The sequence below is a fragment of the Salmo salar genome, chromosome ssa25, assembly GCF_905237065.1.
Source record: "Salmo salar chromosome ssa25, Ssal_v3.1, whole genome shotgun sequence".
In the NCBI taxonomy this organism is placed as follows: Eukaryota; Metazoa; Chordata; class Actinopteri; order Salmoniformes; family Salmonidae; genus Salmo; species Salmo salar.
The window spans coordinates 21,401,578-21,425,156 of NC_059466.1; the positions used below are offsets into that span (position 1 = coordinate 21,401,578).

General features: G+C 45.6%; 1 protein-coding gene across 3 annotated transcripts in view; it reads left to right on the forward strand.

Annotated features, from left to right (window-relative positions):
• The first annotated feature begins 254 nt into the window (after positions 1-254).
• The window catches only part of LOC106586375 (serine/threonine-protein phosphatase 6 regulatory ankyrin repeat subunit B), a 30,295-nt gene continuing 6,970 nt past the window's right edge, over positions 255-23,579 (forward strand). Inside the window, exons 1-19 of one of the 3 annotated variants that reach the window (XM_014173586.2) lie at positions 255-730; positions 6,529-6,612; positions 10,284-10,362; positions 10,536-10,606; positions 11,211-11,411; positions 12,571-12,658; positions 12,939-13,081; positions 13,240-13,452; positions 14,503-14,581; positions 14,665-14,779; positions 15,061-15,143; positions 16,722-16,848; positions 17,103-17,171; positions 18,301-18,441; positions 20,455-20,520; positions 21,066-21,177; positions 21,433-21,504; positions 21,782-21,983; positions 22,304-22,391. In XM_014173586.2, the coding sequence (XP_014029061.1) occupies positions 704-730; positions 6,529-6,612; positions 10,284-10,362; positions 10,536-10,606; positions 11,211-11,411; positions 12,571-12,658; positions 12,939-13,081; positions 13,240-13,452; positions 14,503-14,581; positions 14,665-14,779; positions 15,061-15,143; positions 16,722-16,848; positions 17,103-17,171; positions 18,301-18,441; positions 20,455-20,520; positions 21,066-21,177; positions 21,433-21,504; positions 21,782-21,983; positions 22,304-22,391 (2,060 nt within the window). In that variant the 5' untranslated portion in view covers positions 255-703. The remainder of the gene's footprint in view (positions 731-6,528; positions 6,613-10,283; positions 10,363-10,535; positions 10,607-11,210; positions 11,412-12,570; positions 12,659-12,938; positions 13,082-13,239; positions 13,453-14,502; positions 14,582-14,664; positions 14,780-15,060; positions 15,144-16,721; positions 16,849-17,102; positions 17,172-18,300; positions 18,442-20,454; positions 20,521-21,065; positions 21,178-21,432; positions 21,505-21,781; positions 21,984-22,303; positions 22,392-23,579) is intronic. The other 2 variants (XM_014173588.2, XM_014173587.2) reach the window with 2 other exon arrangements.

Consider the following 23,579-nt stretch of genomic DNA (forward strand, 5'->3'; position numbering starts at 1 on the left):
TTTTCCGGGTTACTGGAGGGTTTGGCCGGTGTAGGTTGTCATTGTAAAATAAGAATTTGTTCTTAACTGACTTGCCTAGTGAAATAAAGGTTCAATATAAAAATAAAAACTATCTCTCCCATAACTCAGAATAGTTGTTTTTCCTATTCTAGCCACTGGAGGGGAGAAGAGGGAGAGATCTACCGAGCGTTGCTGCTGACAATCGGCGATGACTCTCCTCAAATTCTGCATCTGAGTGGAGGAGAGAGCGAGAGGCTGGAACTTCCTGTGTGCAATCTCTGTTCACCCGTTTTACATACAGTACATAGGAATATTTCCGGAGCTGCAAAGTGAGAGAGAGGGAGTGTGTGGCGATTTAGAGAAAAAGTCCTCAGTGCAGAAGCAGTAAATGCAGATTGTTTACATTAGTCGGATAAGCTTTTCCTTCTTCTGCGCACTGTGGCGGCGGTTGCCTCGACTCACCTTCGCCGCAGATAGCGTCAGTGGAGCTGGCCATGGGGCGGTGATACAGCCCGGGCCCTGACCGAGGATCTGCGTTGCATGAGAAAACGAACATTATTTACTTCCCTGACTGCTGCATCCAAACAAGGGCGATAAAGGGAAAAACGGCTTTTTTCGAACTGAAATATTGTTCCAAGACAATTGCATGATCTGATGTTTGAGGGAGTGTGTTGATGTGCGGACCAAGCTGACCGAGATTATTATGGCTGTTCTAAAACTCGTCGAGCAGGTAGCTATGCCAATTCGACTAATAATTTATATTTAGTTTTTCATAGATGGTCTATAGGCTTTACCATTGTGGTTACTCTATTGATAAAGAAATGCCCAAGTAAGTCCCGGGCAAGCAGAATGTTTGGAAACGTTGTATTTGAGAAATTATTCTTATGCATCGCATGCAAGCGAGAGGAAATTGATTTTCTGGTGCCTATAAGGAACAGATGTGGTCCGCTACGCGAGCGAGGTGTGCTTGGCATCTCGCATTTTATAGATGCATTTGTAGCATTTCTTTAGTTCTTTGTTCCGGTCACCTTTTTAAAATTAGGACAACGGATTCGGGGTGACTTCCTGCTTGCTCTTCTGCTTAAGAATCTGTACCATGTCTGTATCACCGCCATCGGAATTCAGCTGTGAATTCCTTAATCGTCTCTAATGATAATGTTGCTGTCTGCGCCAGTTTATGATATTTCAAGTTATTTCAAGTTGATACTTGCTACTCTCTTTATGGCTACTTTTAACTCGCTCCATTTTTTTTTCAAAAGACTGTGTTCTGCATTTTGGGCTTGCGTTATCAAGTTCCCCATTTCTTTCTTCCTCCTAAATTATATACAGCAAGAAGAGTAGGCTTTTGAGAGAAATTGCCTACTTGTGTCACTTTAAACTTCACCATCAGCGCCTGGGAGCATATAGAATATTTTTTACAGCCATTGGCCACAATGCAATGTTTCTGGCACCACTGGCATATCTGATTGGTTTGGTTATAGAGGTGCTGAGTGACAGGGTCAAGGGGATAATAATGACGACATCTACAGAGGTCAAACAAAAAACACTGATTTCAAAATTGAAAGGTTTAATGCAGCCGTTTTTATCTCAAATCAAATCATTTTGGGGTAACAATTAAGTACCTTACTGTGATTGTTTTAAATTAAAATGGTTAAAAAAAAAATAGCTTCTTAGCAACGGGCAATTTTTCAAGCAAGAATTTAGTTAGGATGTGGTCTGATTGGGGAGGGGAAAACAGAACACTAGCTGATATTGACAGAGGTTTGGAATTCTCTTTCTTATTGGTCTTTTAACTAATTTACTGCATGGTGATGTCACCATGGAAGGCCATAACTCCATCCCACCAAAACTTTTCAACCAGCTAAAAGGGTGTTATAATAATTTATAAGTGTGGAAATATATATACAACACAGGAAATCATGTGCTTGACTGTAATGGGCCTTCATAGAACTCTATGCTTAATGACCACTTTTTTTTTTAAACTTAAACTGTGCAGCTGCAACATTTGGTAACAGAATTACAGTAAAGTCTCCCTCAGTTGTATTCTGTTATCGAACTTTATCTGCATAGTTCTTCCTATAAATGTGTTTCTGTAAAATTTTTGAAATGTTTAAAAGTTGTAATTTTGCATAGAGTTCTATGGTTTGTGAAACTTTGAAATCAATGTTTTTTTGTTTGGTATACGTTTTTAAAGTGAAAAAGTCTGTGTAGTTCCGTAAACATGGAATTGCCCGTATGCATAATGAGTCAACTTTGAGCACCTCTATCTCCTGATTGTTCTGGTATTCAGGTCCAAAATACACTTTCTGACCACTTCTACCATGGACAAACATGTATGGAAGGTTCTGTTCAAATCAAAAGGAAAAGGGGTGCGGTCAGAAAGTGATTGAAATCATATGGAACCTCCTGACGGATGTGTATGTTTTCAGAGAGATTATATAAGTGTATGGCTCTGTCGGCTGTGTGTGTGTACTGTCCAGTGAGGGTTGTGTCCAGTGTAATCCTTCTTCTGTGTTAAAGGAAAGGGACAGGACGTTATTGGGTCTTATCATCCCCCTCCCCTTTCCTTCATTTTTCTTCTTACTTGATCCCATGGGTTGTTCATATGTGTGTGTACGTGTGTGTGCATGTACGTCTGTGTGAGCATCTGTGTGTGTGGGTTCTGTGTGTGGGATCTGTGTGTGGGATCTGTGTGTGGGATCTGTGTGTGGGATCTGTGTGTGGGTGCTCATGAGATATTGTCTTTGTTTTTTTTCCTCTTCTTGTTTTGAATGCTGCTGGGCTTCCCGTGTTGAGATAGAAATATCTCCTTAACAGGAGAAACGCCTACACGACCCATATATGTGTGTTTACTGTCATAGACGGACGCGCACACTCAGACAGACTTATCTTTTCCCTCTCTCTTTCTGTGAGGCGCTGCCAACAGTGAGGGAAGGAGAGGGAAACACGGTCATGCGCAGTATGGTTTTAATTCTGCAATTCATTTTTAGTGGGACATCATCGGCATCAGCAGCTTTTCATTTTGGAGCTGTGCTGTGGGAGTGGAGATTCAGATTTGTTCTGTACCCTCGGGCACCAATTACAATGCGGCTCTGATTATTCACCATCCTTATGTTATGGAAGAACAATCGCAGAAAAGTCCAGAAAGTGCTTTTGTGTGTGTGTCAGTGTGCGCATGCATGGACGAACCAGATTGCATGTGTGTTGTTTGCAGATTAAAGAATTAAAAACAGAGTTTTTATCAGATGCAGGAAGTTTGTGTAGGATGAGGTCAACATAGAGAGATTGAAGGGGAAACATCCATTTGTTTTGTCAAATGCCAGGGACCGCTCTTGATTCCATTGGGACTCTTTGAGACAGGACTAGTTGATTTAAGAGGCTGGCCCTACGGCTGTTCTAAATGTAGACGAGGAAGATGCCACTCTCCTATTGGACAAAGGGGTAGTTTTGAGAACATTCGTTGGCCCTTGGAGTCAGGAGGAGGGAGGAGGATGAGGGTAGTGTGCTGTGCCGTGGCAACAATGGGCTCAGTGTTAGAGGCTTTGGTTTGCCTGGAGTGGTGGTGGTGTGGGGTTTGGGGAATGTCCTCATTCAGGACGGCTGCTTGCTTTCAGCCAGGACCTACCCTCTCCCCAGCACTTGGTAGCACTGTCCCCCAAATCCCCAGTGCAATTACAAAAAGTGACAGACACCAGCTTTGTGACCAGTAGGTGATGCCAGCTGTTTGTGTGTGAGTGTGTGAGTACTTGAAAGAGACAGCAAAACATAAGGCAACATGCTGCCAAGTGCTCTCTCATCTCTGTTTTAAAGGCATAGCTCTTCTTTGCCTCAACTTCTTGTGTGATTGTGAACCATATCTAGCCTAACTATTCTCTTTAGGGACTTGTGTCGCCCACATGGCCACACAGATCCTGCTATTAGTTGCATTTCCTGTCTTAGTAGAGTGAAATGAATTATGGGTGTGGGGGTGTGAGAAAAGGCAGGAAAACGTTCCAAATCAATCCTTAAGGAAGAGAGCCCCATTCCTATAAAACACTCCTCTGGCAGTGGCCACTGTGGTTGTTTAGATCACCATGGGAAAGCTGGGATGTGGGGAGGCTGTAGGGTATTACGCTGTGGCCTGCCCGCCTCTGTCTCTCTACCTGCTGTTTCATATAGGCCTACACATTTTCTGTGCAGGTCCTTGCAGATTATAGGATCAGTAGGCTAGTGTGGGTGTGTGTGGTCTAGAAGCGGAACTGAAAATGCAGAGTTAGCTAGGCTTCCTCTCTGCGTGTCGATTCTGAGAAGATGACAGAGTTTAACAGGAAGTCAGGCGGTGAGGTGGAGGGACAGCAAGTCAAGATGCAGCAACATGGTCTGGTCTGACTGTAGTACATAGGGCTTAGTCAGTCAGGGCTCCAACTCGATCCTCTTCCTGTCTCTTTTCATGAACTTTTATGTTGTATCTAACTAACAAGCTGTGGAAACAATTTCCCGCTCAGTCATCATCACGTGACGAGGGCCTGCTCTGCAGCACCCAGGAACAGCATCGATATGGAACCAGTCTGTCTCGCCCTCTGAACCATGTCTCCCCTTGTCTGTCACAAAGACTTAGAGCTAGGAAGGTCCTGTTGGGATACTTTAAGAACTGGGCGCCCTTATTTCCTCCCTTCCTTGAGGGTAATCACATATCTGTTTGTTCTTGGATAAAAGAAAGGCAGAGTTTCTATTACATTGCTTTCACCAATCAAACCTGGTCAGATCAGTGACTAGTGACTTTCAAAGGGGAGGGGTAGGTAGGGGTATCTCAACATTTTGGGGCCTTCCTGCTTGCCTATTGAAGGAAGGATGTGTAAGGAATGAATCTATTCTACAGCCTACAAGTATTAGAACATCGCCAGTCCCCATCATGCCGTGGCCAGTCCCCATCATGCCGTGGCCAGTCCCCATCATGCCGTGGCCAGTCCCCATCATGCCGTGGCCAGTCCCCATCATGCCGTGGCCAGTCCCCATCATGCCGTGGCCAGTCCCCATCATGCCGTGGCCAGTCCCCATCATGCCGTGGCCAGTCAGTTAGCCCTTTCCACTGTGTCTCTCAGAAAGTTGACTGAGCGTGCTGATCTAAGGCCAAGTATTGATTGACACTGATAATTTGTGCCTGCATGCCGGCGATGTCTGGGACCTTAATCTAGGTTGGGGAGAGAGAGACTGTGTACTTGGGCACTGTGACCTCATTCACTAGACTAAGATAATGGCCTCTACATGCTGCTGTGCTGTTCTCTTGTTGAGTTTGAGGCCTTTTATATCCCTCTTTGTAAATAACTTCATTCAGTTGTCTTATAAAACCCACCACAGTCTTAACTACAGCACTAGGCCTATACCAAATGTGGGCCTACAGTGAGTCTCATTCAGTCACTCACTTCTCCAGCTTTTTTAAAAACAGATTGAAGCGTCACACTGCTGCTCATTTACAAGCATTTCGCTACATCCGAAGTAACATCTGCTAAATAAACTTGGAGGTGGAGGGTCCGTCATGGTCTGGGGTGGTGTGTCACAGCATCATCGGACTGAGCTTGTTGTCATTGCAGGCAATCTCAACGCTGTGTGTTACAGGGAAGACATCCTCCTCCCTCGTGTGGTACCCTTCCTGCAGGCTCATCCTGACATGACCCTCCAGTATGACAATGCCACCTGCCATACTGCTCGTTCTGTGAGTGATTTCCTGCAAGACAGGAATGTCAGTGTTCTGCCATGGCCAGCAATGAGCCCGGATCTCAATCCCATTGAGCACATCTGGGACCTGTTGGATCGGTGGGTGAGGGCTTGGGCCATTCCCCCCAGAAATGTCCGGGAACTTGCAGATGCCTTGGTGGAAGAGTGGGGTAACATCTCACAGCAAGAACTGGCAAATCTGGTGCAGTCCATGAGGAGGAGATGCACTGCATTACTTAATGCAGCTGGTGGCCACACCAGATACTGACTGTTACTTTTGATTTTGACCCACCCCTTTGTTCAGGGACACATTATTCCATTTCTGTTAGTCACATGTCTGTGGAACTTGTTCAGGTCTCAGTTGTTGAATCTTGTTATGTTCATACAAATATTTACACATGTTAAGTTTGCTGTAAATAAACACAGTTGACAGTGAGAGGACATTTCTTTTTTTGCTGTTTGTGTATGTGCCAATACAATTTGATTTGATGTTGGCAGTGCTCTAATTCTATACCATGGGAAGGACCACTCCCCCTCTTCCCTTGTTTACACTCACAGCTGATAAATCTGATATCTTGAGATTGTAGGGTCACTGTTTAGACACATATTGGAGAAAGACCTGGTCAGTATTTGGGGAGACTTGCATTGGCCCCGCTTGTGTTTTGGACATGTATCCATGTGTGTTGATGTTTGAATGTCATACAAGGGCAATACAGGTTTCCTCTACTGTTCTATTATTAGGCTAAGTAGGATCGGTGAACGACCTTGGATCTATAGAGGAGGATTAGTGAATGACTTCAGTCTGACCCCTTCTCCTTTCTCTCTTCAACTCAGCCTCCGCTGGTTCAGGCCATCTTCAATGGAGACCCTGAGGAGATACGTATGCTTATCTACAAATCGGAAGACATCAACGCTCTGGTAAGACCACTAGACATTCACCGTACTTCCATGCTCCGGAGCACGGATACTGTCCGGTTATTTAGTCTCCTGTGGGCGGTTGGCTGCTATCAGAGGCTCTACAATAAGAACGCTGTCAGTAACCAGGTTGCAAATCTTTTTTTGCGATTTAAAATACATGTCGGATAAAAAATGTCAAGACCGGCCTGATGGAAACAGCAAATTTGATGGTAAACTTTCCAAATGTCGAAAAAACTAAATACGCTAGATAAGGTGTGATCTTTTTGTTTCTGTAAAATTAATTATGTTGAGAAATGGCGGTGGAAATGCTTTTATTCGCAAATATTGATGTAATAATCATAATATTGAAGTAAACTTGGAGTCACGCGATAATATGTTGTCTGGTCCTCCTACTACGACTCAGGAAAGCATGCAGTTTATTAGGCTACAAATGAAATAAGTTATGATGAACTTCACAGGGTGGTGAAAGTACACAGTGATGAGCTTGATACTTCTTTCCAATAAATATTGAGGGTCTTATTCTGGTGACATGATGATCGATTCTTGGCTGCCGTTTGACAAATAAAATGAATCTCGCTCTTTTGTCGTTATTAATATCATCATGTAGGCTATACTGTATCTGCGAGCTGTTGGCTGGAGTGCACGTGCCAAGACCAGAGTGGGCAAATTCGCTATTCAGTATAACACTGAACCCAAACCGGCTGTGCGTGTGCGCCATCGTGCATAAATGTATTTTGTCCCCCCACACCAAACATGATCACGACACGCAAGTTAAAATATCAAAACAGACTCTGAACCAATTATATTAATTTGGGGACAGGTCGAAAAGCATTAAACATTTATGGCAATTTAGCTAGCTAGCTTGCACTTGCTAGCTAATTTGTCCTATTTAGCTAGCTAGCTTGCTGTTGCTAGCTAATTTGTCCTGGGATATAAACATTGAGTTGTTATTTTACCTGAAATGCACAAGGTCCTCTACTCCGACAATTCATCCACACATAAAACGGCCAACCGAATCGTTTCTAGTCATCTCTCCTCCTTCCAGGCTTTTTCTTCTCTTGACTTTATATTGCGATTGGCAACTTTCATAAATTAGGTGCATTACCGCCACTGACCTTGTTTGTCTTTCAGTCACCCATGTGGGTATAACCAATGAGGAGATGGCACGTGGGTACCTGCTTCTATAAACCAATGAGGAGATGGGAGAGGCAGGACTTGCAGCAGGATCTGCGTCACAAATTGAACTGACTTCTATTTTAACTGACTTCTATTTTAGCCCTTGACAACGCAGATGCTCGTTGGCGTGCGCGAGCAGTGGGTGCAATAATTGAATAATATAGATTTCTAAATTTATTTTGCGACGCGAGCGGTGTAGTCAGCCTGTAACGCAACATGTTTTATGATAAAACCATCAGTGGAGTTGAAAATGCGATGTAAACCCATTTACCTCTTATGTTTTATCCGGTACATGGGAATTTAACCGCACAAGTTATTTTATGTGCAGTCCGTCACCACACACAGCCTTTTATCTGCAACAAGTCAATTTGATGAAAACACATCTCTGGTGGGAAAATGCACATATTGTTTTTATGTGTATTTTAGAATATTTGCATGAAAATATGTTGCCAATTTGATGGAAACCTAGCCAGTGTCCAGTTTTTAGATGTGTTTTTTGTTTGAGAGGCAGTGGAGTGCCAGGCCAGCTGGATTTGAGGGGTTGTTTTGTGTGCTAAATGGCCAGTGGCCACCAGGACAATGGATATTTTGACACAGCGCGGTAACCATTAGCTTAGCTCATCACATATATTAACTGTTAGAGCCCCTTCTGTGCTAGGCTAATTCTAACTCCACTCCAAGCTAACTGTCATACCCATGGGCTCTGGAAATGTTTCCCTTGACATTGTAGATGGAGTTGGGCTCTTTGGCCTAACTCTGCCCAAAATGTCTGCCTTCAGTTGGTTTAAACTGGACAAAAAATTGTACCAGTGCTCCTGGATGTTGTACACACAGAGATTATATATGTATGTATGTATGTATGTATGTATGTATGTATGTATGTATGTATGTATGTATGTATGTATGTGTGTATATATATGTATATATATATATATATATATATATATATACACTGCTCAAAAAAATAAAGGGAACACTTAAACAACACAATGTAACTCCAAGTCAATCACACTTCTGTGAAATCAAACTGTCCACTTAGGAAGCAACACTGATTGACAATACATTTCACATGCTGTTGTGCAAATGGAATAGACAACAGGTGGAAATTATAGGCAATTAGTAAGACACCCCCAATAAAGGAGTGGTTCTGCAGGTGGGGACCACAGACCACTTCTCAGTTCCTATGCTTCCTGGCTGATGTTTTGGTCACTTTTGAATGCTGGCGGTGCTTTCACGCTAGTGGTAGCATGAGACGGAGTCTACAACCCACACAAGTGGCTCAGGTAGTGCAGCTCATCCAGGATGGCACATCAATGCGAGCTGTGGCAAGAAGGTTTGCTGTGTCTGTCAGCGTAGTGTCCAGAGCATAGAGGTGCTACCAGGAGACAGGCCAGTACATCAGGAGACGTGGAGGAGGCCGTAGGAGGGCAACAACCCAGAGCCCTGCAAAATGACCTCCAGCAGGCCACAAACGGTCAGAAACGGACTCCATGAGGGTGGTATGAGGGCCCGACGTCCACAGGTGGGGGTTGTGCTTACAGGCCAACACCGTGCAGGACGTTTGGCATTTGCCAGAGAACACCAAGATTGGCAAATTCGCCACTGGCGCCCTGTGCTCTTCACAGATAAAAGCAGGTTCACACTGAGCACGTGACAGACGTGACAGAGTCTGGAGACGCCGTGGAAAACGTTCTGCTGCCTGCAACATCCTCCAGCATGACCGGTTTGGCGGTAGGTCAGTCATGGTGTGGGGTGGCATTTCTTTGGGGGGCCGCACAGCCCTCCATGTGCTCGCCAGAGGTAGCCTGACTGCCATTAGGTACCGAGATGAGATCCTCAGACCCCTTGTGAGGCCATATGCTGGTGCGGTTGGCCCTGGGTTCCTCCTAATGCAAGACAATGCTAGACCTCATGTGGCTGGAGTGTGTCAGCAGTTCCTGCAAGAGGAAGGCATTGATGCTATGGACTGGCCCGCCCGTTCCCCAGACCTGAATCCAATTGAGCACATCTGGGACATCATGTCTCGCTCCATCCACCAACGCCACGTTGCACCACAGACTGTCCAGGAGTTGGCGGATGCTTTAGTCCAGGTCTGGGAGGAGATCCCTCAGGAGACCATCCGCCACCTCATCAGGAGCATGCCCAGGCGTTGTAGGGAGGTCATACAGGCACGTGGAGGCCACACACACTACTGAGCCTCATTTTGACTTGTTTTAAGGACATTACATCAAAGTTGGATCAGCCTGTAGTGTGGTTTTCCACTTTAATTTTGAGTGTGACTCCAAATCCAGACCTCCATGGGTTGATAAATTGGATTTCCATTGATTATTTTTGTGTGATTTTGTTGTCAGCACATTCAACTATGTAAAGAAAAAAGTATTTAATAAGATTATTTCTTTCATTCAGATCTAGGATGTGTTGTTTAAGTGTTCCCTTTAATTTTTTTGAGCAGTGTATATATCTTAATAAATCTCCCTCTCTACCACTCTCATCAGGATCCAGACAAGCGCACCCCGCTCCATGCTGCAGCCTTCCTGGGTGATGCTGAGATCACTGAGCTTCTCATCCTCTCCGGTAAACCAACGTCGTTTCTCTCTGTCTCTCTGTCTCTCTGTCTCTCTGTCTCTGTGTGTGTGTTTTACAGCCTTAGCAACAAAAAAAATAAGAATTTATATGGTTACAGTGTATTTTCCCTCCCTGCTAATGCTAGATGGCCTCTTTATATTTCTGTCTGTCTCCATCTCTAGGGGCGCGGGTCAACGCCAAAGACAACATGTGGCTCACCCCTCTCCACCGCGCGGTGGCATCCCGTAGTGAGGTGGGTCGGTGGATACACACACCCACACCGCATGGGGTTTACTCAGTGTACTGTGGCACTGACACACACACATTTCTCATGACATACAGTGACAGGCAAAACAGCATGATGACACATTCTCAGGGCCCCGTGCTGAGACTCAGGTGGTAAGATACTAAACCAAGCCTAAGCTGCCCAGCAGGATCTGTGGTGGAGAGGACACTCGACTACCGTCACCAGTCTGACCATCGTCCACCTCTCTCTGCACATTCAGCATAGAAACCAGAACCAGACCGATAGCAGAGCCAGTTTATCAACACAGCCCACACAATGCTCTGTGTCAGTCCCCTGGAGTGAAAGTGGTAATTCAACATGGCTAGGATAGCTTATGATCCACTGACTCACTAATGTGTGTGCCTGTGTATGAACTATGAATATGTGCATCTTGGTTTATGTCTATAGATTAATGCATAGGTTTATTAAATGTCTAGTTGTTGAATGTTTGCGTGTTTTAAAGGGATTTCCTGTATACATGTTCATCTCTCTATGCTGCTTACAGAACACACACATTGTACCGTCTCTAATCTCCTGACATGTCATGTTGTTCTATCACGCCGGTCTACAGGAGGCAGTTCGCGTGCTGATCCGTCACTCTGCTGATGTGAACGCGCGGGATAAGAACTGGCAGACGCCGCTTCACGTTGCCGCGGCCAACAATGCCCTGCGCTGCGCTGAGGTCATCATCCCCCTGCTGAGCAGCGTCAATGTGTCGGACCGCGGGGGGCGCACCGCCCTGCACCACGCTGCCCTCAACGGGCACACTGAGGTACTACAGGCTGGGGGATTCAATTTTCTTTACATCCCTTATGTACAGCCATAAAATGCTCAGTTAGGCTCAGGCCCAACGCATTTCACTTCCTGAAATCAACCCTTAGTGAGACTATCACCTAGGGTCTAGGCACTCCATGTATACTGAACAGAAATATAAACGTAACATGGTATCTCTGTCCCTTCAAATTGATGATAAAATGCAATTGTGTTCGTTGTCCGTAGCTTATGCCTGCACCATATCATAACCCCACCACCACCATGGGGCACTCTGTTCACAATGTTGACTTAAACCCCTCGCCCACACGACGCCATACAAGCTGTCTGCGGTTGGACGCACTGCCAAATTCTCTAAAACGACGTTGGATGCGGCTTATGGCAGAGAAATTAACATTTAATTCTTTGGCCACAGCCTTGGTGGACATTCCTGCAGTCGGCATGCCAATTCCACACTCCCTCAAAACATGAGACATCTGTGGCATTGTGTTGTATGATAAAACTGCACATTTTAGAGTGGCCTTTTATTGTCCCCAGTACAAGGTGCACCTGTGTAATGATCATGCTGTTTAATCAGCTTCTTGATATGCCACACCTGTTCTGGTGGATGGATTATCTTTCCAAAGGAGAAATGCTTACTAACAGGGATGTAAACAAATTTTAGCCCAAAATTTGAGAGAAATACGTTTTTTGTGCTTATGGAAATTTTTGGGATCTTTTATTTCAGCTCATGAAACATGGGACCAACTCTTTACATGTTGCGTTTATATTTCTGTTAATTGTAGATCTGAAAGACTTGGATAGAGGTGTAGGCAATGTGGCAATGGTGCCATCTTGCCCTCGGAATGGCTAGTGAGTGACAACAACTGTATTAAAATATTTTTGTGTTCAGAAAAAAAAACAGTCCCACACAAGCATCATAGTAGGTAGTAAAGGTAAAGTCACACAGGCACATATTTCAATTGCTGTTTTTGCTTAAACACTAGTCAGATTGACGTATTTAGAATGCTTACATAAAGAGCCTCGTCCACTCTTGGCCCTCTGAGGTACACACACACAGTCCTGACTCACCACTGAAAAACACACCGCTCACACACTCCCCTCTCCCTCCTTTCCACTCTCTTTCTGTCTCTCACTATCTTTTCCCCTCTCCATTTCAGATGGTTAACCTGCTACTGGCTAAGGGTGCCAACATTAATGCCTTCGATAAGAAAGATGGCCGCGCCCTGCACTGGGCAGCATATATGGGTGAGACATATAGACATTATAGAGTGTACCTCTCTGTACCAACTCAGCCTCAGGCATTCATATCTTCAATCGTGAAACGGAAATGATATGTATGAGTCACCTAATAGTCAGAAAACAGAGCCAAACAACATTGGTTGCTTTCTTGTGGGATTACTCATATCCCTGAACATTTGATGGAAACATGATTTTGAATGGTTACTTTCTTGTAAGATTACTCATGTTGCTGAACGTATGATGGTAATATTAGTTTTTGAAACGGTGTGTGGTGTGCCCCCTGCAGGTCATTTGGGTGTAGTGTGTCTGCTGGTCAGCCAGGGGGCAGAGGTCAGCTGTAAGGATAAACGTGGTTACACCTCTCTACACACGGCCGCTTCTAACGGTCAGATCGCTGTGGTCAAACACCTGCTCAACCTGGCCGTGGAGGTATGGGGAAATGGACACATGCATGCATGCATGCATACATACATACATACATACATACATACATACATACATACATACATACATACATACATACATACATACATACATACATACATAATGTGGATGTTGACTTGCTCTCCGCTCCTCTGTGACTGCAGATAGATGAGGCCAATGCGTTTGGTAACACTGCTCTGCACTTGGCCTGTTTCAACGGTCAGGATGCTGTGGTCAGTGAACTGATAGACTACGGAGCTAACGTCAGCCAGCCCAACAACAAGGGTTTCACCCCCCTACACTTCGCTGCAGCCTCCACCCACGGAGCTCTCTGTCTAGAGTTCCTGGTCAACAACGGGGCTGACGTCAACGTCCAGGTGAGGATAGACGCTGTTTCTATCTTGGAGAATGGATGGTCTGACTAGCTCGGTTTCTGTCAATTTGTGGAAAGATCCCCAAAAATATGGGGATTTTACCAGCAGCGGTGTGTTTCCATCAAACTGGCTTCTTGTAGTGCACATAAAAAGCACTTTGTCGTGTAACTGTTCATTGACCAAATAGAAACACATAAAACTTCTGCTTTTTATCAGACTTTTTAACTCTTATCAATGGTTATAACTCTTATCAATGGTTATAACTCTTATCAATGGTTAGTACTCTTATCAATGGTTAGTACTCTTATCAATGGTTAGTACTCTTATCAATGGTTAGTACTCTTATCAATGGTTAGTACTCTTATCAATGGTTAGTACTCTTATCAATGGTTAGTACTCTTATCAATGGTTAGTACTCTTATCAATGGTTAGTACTCTTATCAATGGTTAGTACTCTTATCAATGGTTAGTACTCTTATCAATGGTTAGTACTCTTATCAATGGTTAGTACTCTTATCAATGGTTAGTACTCTTATCAATGGTTAGTACTCTTATCAATGGTTTTGGCACAAAAAGTCTGCGATAAACAGCAAATGTGGCCACAGGTCTTGTCACATGCGCTCCAGCCAACAGCTGGTAGATACAGTGCAGAGTGTACATGATGAGATTATGTAGAAGAGCAGGATCATTTTTATTTGTCAAACGGCAGCCAAGCACCGATCATCATGTCACCAAAATAAGACCCTCAATATTTATTGGAAAGCAGCATCAAGCTCATCACTGTGTACTTTCACCACCCTGTGAAGTTCATCATAACAAATTTAATGTGTAGCTTAATAAAGTGTGCATGCTTTTCCAAGTCGTAGCAGGAGGACCAGACAATATAGCATTGTGTCGGCAAATTTACTGCGTCATGGTTATTCTATCAACTGCCATTTGTCGGGTGATGGTTACTGACTGTCTCTGGATCTGTCTTTCTGTGACTGACTCTCCTGTTAGTCTTTATTTCAGTCTATTCCACTGCTGGTATCACTCTCATATTTTTTCTCTCAGAGTCGGGATGGGAAGAGCCCCCTCCACATGACAGCGGTCCACGGCCGCTTCACTCGCTCCCAGACACTCATCCAGAATGGTAAGACCTGAGTGTGTGTGTTTGAGTTCAGTAGTATTATTGTAAGTATCCTTATTAACCAAACTGTGCTGTCTATACTGTAGGTGGGGAGATTGACAGTGTGGACAAGGATGGAAACACTCCTCTTCACATCGCTGCTCGCTATGGTCACGAGCTCCTCATTAACACACTCATCACCAGCGGAGCCGACTGCACAAGGTGTGTGTGTGTGTGTGTGTGTGTGTGTGTGTGTGTGTGTGTGTGTGTGTGTGTGTGTGTGTGTGTGTGTGTGTGTGTGTGTGTGTGTGTGTGTGTGTGTGTGTGTGTGTGTGTGTGTGGAATGGATGCTTGGATCCCTTTTCTTTCACTTGTTTTGGTGTAATATATAGAGGTACAGCGTGTATTTATAGTAAAGACTTTCTCTCTGTCTCGCGCTCTCTGTTTCGCGCTCTCTCTCTTTCTCTGTCTCTCTTTCTCTGTCTCTCTCTCTCTTTCTGCAGACGAGGAGTCCATGGTATGTTTCCTCTGCACCTGGCTGCTATGAACGCCCACTCAGACTGCTGCCGGAAGCTGCTCTCCTCAGGTAACCTACCAGCACCGGCACAAAGCCATTGGCTGTGTGTACCCTGTTTTACCCTCTTCCTTGGACGAAGAACAGGAATGTCTTACTGCTGCTTTCCAGTCCTGAATTCCTCTACAGGGGGAACTATTCAGCCTGGGTCAGATTGGAGTCACATTGTTCCTCTAACAGCAATACAAGGCAATGGGCATACAAACACAGGCAGGCATTGGGCCAGCATACAGAGATGGTCTGATCAGGCATTGGGCCAGCATACAGAGATGGTTTGATCAGGCATTGGGCCAGCATACAGAGATGGTTTGATCAGGCATTGGGCCAGCATACAGAGATGGTTTGATCAGGCATTGGGCCAGCATACAGAGATGGTTTGATTAGGCATTGGGCCAGCATACAGAGATGGTTTGATCAGGCATTGGGCCAGCATACAGAGATGGTTTGATCAGGCATTGGGCCAGCATGCAGAGATGGTTTGATCAGGCATTGGGCCAGCATACAGAGATGGTCTGATCAGGCATTGGGCCAGCATACAGAGATGGTTTGATCAGGCATTGGGCCAGCATACAGAGATGGTCTGATCAGGCATTGGGCCAGCATACAGAGATGGTCTGATCAGGCATTGGGCCAGCATACAGAGATGGTCTGATCAGGCATTGGGCCAGCATGCAGAGATGGTCTGATTAGGCATTGGGCCAGCATGCAGAGATGGTCTGATCAGACATTGGGCCAGCATACAGAGATGGTCTGATCAGGCATTGGGCCAGCATGCAGAGATGGTCTGATCAGGCATTTCTAGCGGTTTCTCTCCTTGCAGACAAGAATTTGGCTAAGCCAGTGCTCCTCTTGAAATAAGAGACCTGATTGTTTGATAGATACTGGCAAACTTCTATCTAGAGACAATTTTGGCTCCAGTCTGGAAGTCTCAGGCTCTGTTTGAAAGGAGCTGTGCAGTTTCACTTGACTGTGGGGTCAGACTCATACGGGCTCTGAGGCCTCTACTGTAGGAAAACAACAAAGGAAGGCCTTTGATGTTGAGTGATTTACATGAGCTGGAGCACTCTGTGCAGCTGCACAGTTTTATTTGGGCTGAGGAGACAGCCGGCTTGAACCGCAGGGTTAGAGGGTGGTTTAAGGGCAATATTCATAGCCTTCAGTATCCATAGCTGTTAACCCTCCTCCCCCTTAATTGACTAGAATGGTTTGACCCAGCATACTCAGATTCTAGGCAGGACCAAAGTGTGACAGCGTGATGGGGATGCAAATAGAACTCTGCACGAACACTCCTTAACTTATAGCATGCTTCCCCTGCCTACAGTCTTTCTCTCTTTCTCTGTTTTGTGTGCTTTCAGACTATAAGTACGTGTAGAAGTAAGAGTATTAGACTATATCTTAGCATGTGTGTTTTCTAGCCTGCCTGTCTCTCACCTTACCTCACCTTGTAATTCTGTGTGTTTTCCTGCGTTAACAGCCGTCTCTTTCTCCACCTCCCTGTCCCTTGTGTCTCTCCCACTTTCTTCCTCTGTCTGTCTTCCCTGCTATGTGGCTGTATGTTGCCTCTCTCTCTGCCTACATCACCCCCTGTAGGAAGGAGGTATAGCATAATGTGTCCCCTCAGTAACGACCCCTCATCCTCGGCCCTGTCTGCAGGCTTCCAGATCCACACCCCAGATGCACTGGGGAGGACCTGTCTACACGCTGCCGCCGCCGGAGGGTGAGTCTCTCTGTGTGTGTGTGTGTGTGTGTGTGTGTGTGTGTGTGTGTGTGTGTGTGTGTGTGTGTCTAAGAGAAATACCTGCACACTATAGTGTAAGCTCCTGTACATTATTTTAACATTTCTGTCAGAAGGGCTTCATCAGGTGTCTGTTTGTGTGTCTGTACATTTTGCTTCATGTCACTGTACTCTTCAAAACAGAATTTGTCATGATTGTAAAATGTCTTCTCCTCTTCCTCTGTCTCGTTCTGCAGTAATGTGGAGTGTGTGAAATTGCTTCTGAGCAGCGGTGGGGACCATAACCGGAGGGACAAGTGTGGCAGGTGAGTTCTCTTAGAGGGCAGGTAGAAGGGTGGGGAAGGTCTGAATCAAATGTATTTATATAGCCCTTCTTACATCAGCTGATATCTCAAAGTGCTGTACAGAAACCCAGCCTAAAACCCCAAACAGCAAGCAATGCAGGTGTAGAAGCACGGTGGCTAGGAAAAACTCCCTAGAAAGGCCAAAACCTAGGAAGAAACCTAGAGAGGAACCAGGCTATGAGGGGTGGCCAGTCCTCTTCTGGCTGTGCCGGGTGGAGATTATAACAGAACATGGCCAAGATGTTCAAATGTTCATAGATGACCAGCATGGTCAAATAATAATAATCACAGTAGTTGTCGAGGGTGCAACAGGTCAGCACCTCAGGAGTAAATGTCAGTTGGTCAATGAGAGTATCTCTACCGCTCCTGCTGTCTCTAGAGAGTTGAAAACAGCAGGTCTGGGACAGGTAGCACGTCCGGTGAACTGGTCAGGGTTCCATAGCCGCAGGCAGAACAGTTGAAACTGGAGCAGCAGCACGGCCAGGTGAACTGGGGGACAGCAAGCGGTCATCATGCCAGGTAGTCCTGAGGCATGGTCCTAGGGCTCAGGTCCTCCGAGAAAGAAAGAGAGAAAGAGAGAGCAATTCACACAGCACACCGGATAAGACAGGAGAAATACTCCAGATATAACAGACTGACCCTAGCCCCCCGACACAAACTACTGCAGCATAAATACTGGAGACTGAGACAGGAGGGGTCAGGAGACACTGTGGCCCCATCCGATGAAGTAGGGGCAGGTGAACAGGGCTTTAGTGGGGACAGTGAATTGGTGTGTATGGATGACAGTTGTTGAAAGCTGGTTCTTACTGAGGTGAGGACCCTGCTGAAAGGAGATCATGGAGAACAGAGCTTAGAGTGGGGGCTGCATTCGTTTGTGGTCTTTTTCTGTCAGTTCCTCTCTCCAGTTCCTGTGCAGGTGTGTTTGTGTGGTCACAGCCATTTCCCCTCAGTCCTCTGACTCAACACTTTAGTTAACTCTCTTCAACCTTTTTAGATCTTTAAAGTGTGACTCAAATCAATGTGCAGGCATATAACACTGTCCTTCTGTGTGTGTCTGGCCATCTCTCTGTGTGTGTGTCTCTCTCTACAGGACCCCTCTCCACTATGCGGCTGCCAGTCGTCACTATCAGTGCCTGGAGACGCTGGTGTCGTGTGGGACCTGCATTAATGCCACTGACCAGTGGGGGCGCTCTGCCCTGCACTACGCAGCTGCCTCTGACCTGGACAGGAGGTGACGCTCACTGACCAGACTTAGTGACCAATCCTAACTTCCGCATTAGAGTTAAATTCCCATTTACAGCAATGCATGACTAAATGAACATTTGCCTTACATGCACACCTCACCTGCCACGATGCGCGCACGAGCGTTGCAAAATAAATGTACACTTACTTGTTACTCAATAATTTCACCCACACCGCTCGCTCATGTGAACGAGCGTCTGCGTAGCCAAGTGCTAAATAGAACATGGTTCTAATTGAGACGCTCGATGCGCTGAAAGTCCCCTCATTGGTTATCAGGAAGATACAAACCCACGTGGATGCTTGAAAGACCAACGAGGAGAGATTCATTAAAGATGACTAACTAAAAACGAACTAGGTGTCTGTACGTACTAGGGATGGGCACAGTTATTCGAATATCCTAACGAACGTTAGTATTCGATCACGTGTGATTATACATTTTAATTTTTATAGTTAGCGCTCTAAACAGCCTACAGTTCTGAGGACGCACAAAGTAATTGTTTTATTTTCAAGTACATTTTCTCTCGTGTTGCGCTTTACATGAAAAGGCATCCCGTGCGTTTCACCCTCCAGTCAGCCCTGACAACGGTAGCCTATTGTATTTCTCCCACTTCAAATAGCCTAGTGATAACAGGCACGCATCTAACGGAGATTCCACAATACCTGACACAGATCAATGCAGAACGGTTTTCAAACGGACGCTATCACGGTGAACATCAGACATCTCTGTCACTGTTGCTGACTGTTAGCTAAAAACTACCAGAGAATACCAGAGAATACCAGTCCAACAACTATCTGGATATCCAAAGAAATGTCATGATATTATTCGAATAGTGAAGTCATTTCAAATGTCCATCCCAAGTCTGCAGCATCGTCTGTCCAGTGTTCACACCCCTGAGTAGTCTAATACCAGGACATTCAGACTAGCACAGCTGTAAATGCTAGATGACCCTGAATACCATCCCTGAGTAGTCTAATACCAGGACATTCAGACTAGCACAGCTGTAAACGCTAGATGATCCTGAATACCATCCCTGAGTAGTCTAATACCAGGACATTCAGACTAGCACAGCTGTAAACGCTAGATGATCCTGAATACCACCCCTGAGTAGTCTAATACCAGGACATTCAGACTAGCACAGCTGTAAACGCTAGATGACCCTGAATACCATCCCTGAGTAGTCTAATACCAGGACATTCAGACTAGCACAGCTGTAAACGCTAGATGACCCTGAATACCACCCCTGAGTAGTCTAATACCAGGACATTCAGACTAGCACAGCTGTAAACGCTAGATGATCCTGAATACCATCCCTGAGTAGTCTAATACCAGGACATTCAGACTAGCACAGCTGTAAACGCTAGATGATCCTGAATACCATCCCTGAGTAGTCTAATACCAGGACATTCAGACTAGCACAGCTGTAAACGCTAGATGATCCTGAATACCATCCCTGAGTAGTCTAATACCAGGACATTCAGACTAGCACAGCTGTAAACGCTAGATGATCCTGAATACCATCCCTGAGTAGTCTAATACCAGGACATTCAGACTAGCACAGCTGTAAACGCTAGATGATCCTGAATACCATCCCTGAGTGGTCTAATACCAGGACATTCAGACTAGCACAGCTGTAAACGCTAGATGATCCTGAATACCATCCCTGAGTAGTCTAATACCAGGACATTCAGACTAGCACAGCTGTAAACGCTAGATGATCCTGAATACCACCCCTGAGTAGTCTAATACCAGGACATTCAGACTAGCACAGCTGTAAACGCTAGATGATCCTGAATACCACCCCTGAGTAGTCTAATACCAGGACATTCAGACTAGCACAGCTGTAAACGCTAGATGATCCTGAATACCACCCCTGAATAACAGATGGAGGGTCCCTCTAAACCCCACTCTTCCCAGAGGTTTTATTTTTGCATAAGCTATTGTCAGAATTGTTTAAATATTGAGAATGTCTTAATATTTTTCTGCTGTGTGTGTCTTGTGAAGGCGACGTCAGGCTCTGGAGCCAGAGAGCGAAGGGGTCCAGGCAGAGAAGGAGAAGGAGGCTGCACTGTGAGTATGCTATTTTATTTCTAGGAGTATTACTCAGGTAGTCAGTCAGCACAGACTATGGCTCAGTGAAAACCATGCCTATGGTTCTAAATGTTTGAGAACGACTCTCGCTCTCACTCTCACTCACTCACTCACTCACTCACTCACTCACTCACTCACTCACTCACTCACTCACTCACTCACTCACTCACTCACTCACTCACTCACTCACTCACTCACTCACTCACTCACTCACTCACTCACTCTGTGTACACAGACCAGTTCAGACAGACAATACCTTCTGTCATTGTCTCTCAGCTTGTTTGAATAGCTTTTGCATATGTCTGTTGAACGTCTGACTCTCTCTCTCTCTCTCTCTCTCTCTCTCTCTCTCTCTCTCTCTCTCTCTCTCTCTCTCTCTCTCTCTCTCTCTCTCTCTCTCTCTCTCTCTCTCTCTCTCTCTCTCTCTCCCGCATATCACCTCCCAGTCTGAGGCTTTGTTAACTTTTGAAGTAACCTTTCATTGTAGTGTTTGCGTCTGACGATATCGTGTCTTTTTGTACTAGATGTCTGGAGTTCCTGTTGCAAAGTGGTGCTACTGCGTCTCTGAAAGATAAGCAGGGTTACAGTCCTGTCCACTATGCTGCAGCCTATGGCCACAGACACTGTCTGGAGCTGGTGAGTACACACACGCACTTCTGAAAAATCATCTGCGCAAGTACAGCCACACATGAAGAAAATCTATTTTTTTGGGGGGTTATATAATCCAGAGATGGCTCTTGTCATTGGCCCCATCTGCTAGTTAATGGAATCTGTGTGTAGAGCTTCAACTACAGTTTCACAAGATATCGCCAATACACACAGCTCACAAATACCACTTACCGAATTCAAATGATTTGATGTGAACTGTGTAGTCTGTGGTTGTGGTTTCAGCTGTTGGACCGAGACGAGAGTCACCAGGAGGACCCAGAATCTCTGAGTGCCAGGAGCCCCCTGCACCTCGCTGTGAGTCATTATCATACGCAGGCATACATTATCACATATCCACTCTAGCCATGCATTAAAATGGGGGGTGAAGAGGGTTTTCTTCCTGATCTTTTGACCTGAGCAGGAGAAAGACTAGTTATTTGGTCAGGGCACGTGGTCAGGAAAAAATGGATAACGGGCGTTATCACTTACATACAGCCATACATACATTACCACAGAGTATACATCGCAAAGACTGTGTCTTTGAAAGCCAACAGCTGTCATGTGTGTAATCTGTCTGTCTCCCCGTCTCCAGGCGTACCACGGCCATGCCCAGGCTCTGGAGGTGTTGCTGCAGGGGGAGAGGGAAGTGGACCAGGGGGACGAGGCTGGTCGTACTCCACTGGCCCTAGCGGCCCTCAGGGGCCACACTGACTGTGTCCACACCCTCCTCAGCCAGGGGGCCTCGCCACGCACCACAGACACCAACAGGGGGCGCACCCCTGTACACCTAGCAGGTAATGGAGACCAGCGTGTTTGTGAGAATTTGAAATACTCTTTTTTGTTGTTGTGGTCCCTGTCACAGGAGGTTGGTGGCACCTACATTTTGGAGGATGGGCATGTGGTAATGACTGGAGCTGGAGTGGAATGGTATCAAATACATCAGACACATGGTTTCCATGTGTTTGATGCCATTCCATTTGCTGCTCCATTCTGGACATTATTATGAGCCGTTCTCCCCTCAGCAGCCTCCACAGGTCTGTGTGCACTAGATCTGTACTCAGTTTCCTCTGTCTGACTTTCTCTCTTTCTCTCTCTCCCTCCTCTCTGTCCTGAGTGATGAATGGCCATACTTCGTGTGTACGCCTCCTGCTGGATGACCAAGACAGTGCAGACCTGGTGGATGCTGCAGACTCTCGGGGACAGTGAGTTGACCAATCCATTCATATATCTATCTATTGTACATCTATTGGATTGGTTTTAGAAATATGTTGACCATTCATGTACACTGAACAAAAATATAAACACTACTTCTGAAGTGTTGGTCCCATGTTTCATCAGCTGAAATTAAACATCCCAGAAATGTTCCATACACACAAAGCTTATTTCTCTCAAAGTTTGTGCACAAATTTGTTTACATCATTGTTAGTGAGCATTTCTCCTTTGCCACACCTGTCATTCACAGGTGGGGCATATCAAGAAGCTGATTAGACAGCATGATTATTACACAGGTGCACCTTGTGCTGGGGACAATAAAAGGACATTCTAAAATACACAACACAATGCCACAGATGTCTCAAGTTTTGAGGGAGTGTGTAATTGGCATGCTGACTGCAGGAATGTCCACCAGAACTATTGCCAGAGAATTGAATGTTAATTTATCTGTCATAAGCTGCATCCAACTTAGTTTTAGAGAATTTGGCAGAACATCCAACCATGTGTAACCACGCCAGCCCAGGACTGCCAGATCCGGCTTCTTCACCTGCGGGATTGTTTGAGACCAGCCACTGGGACAGCTGATGAGACTGGGTTTGCACAACCAAAGGATTTCTGCACAAACTGTCAGAAACGTCTCAGGGAAGCTCATCTGCGTGCTCGTTGTCCTCACCAGGGTCTTCGATGTCCACTGGCACACTGGAGAAGTGTGCTCTTCACTGATGAATCCCGGTTTCAACTGTACCGGGCAGATGGCAGACACCGTGTACGGCGTCGTGCGGGCGAGCGGCTTGCTGATGTCAACGTTGTGAACAGAGTGCCCCATGGTGGAAGTGGGGTTATGGTATGGGCAGGAATAAGCTATGGACAACGAATACAATTGCATTTTATCGATGGCAATTTCAATGGACACAGAGAAACCGTGATGAGATCCTGAGGCCCATTGTCGTGCCATTCATCCGCCGCCATCACCTCATGTTTCAGCATGATAATGCACGGCCCCATGTCGCAAGGATCTGTACACAATTCCTGGAAGCTGAAAATGTCCCAGTTCTTGAATGAACAATATACTCATCGTTCATGTCACCCATTGAGCATGTTTGGGATGCCCTGGGTCGACGTGTACAACAGCGTGTTCCAGTTCCTGACAATATCTAGCAACTTCGCACAGCCATTAA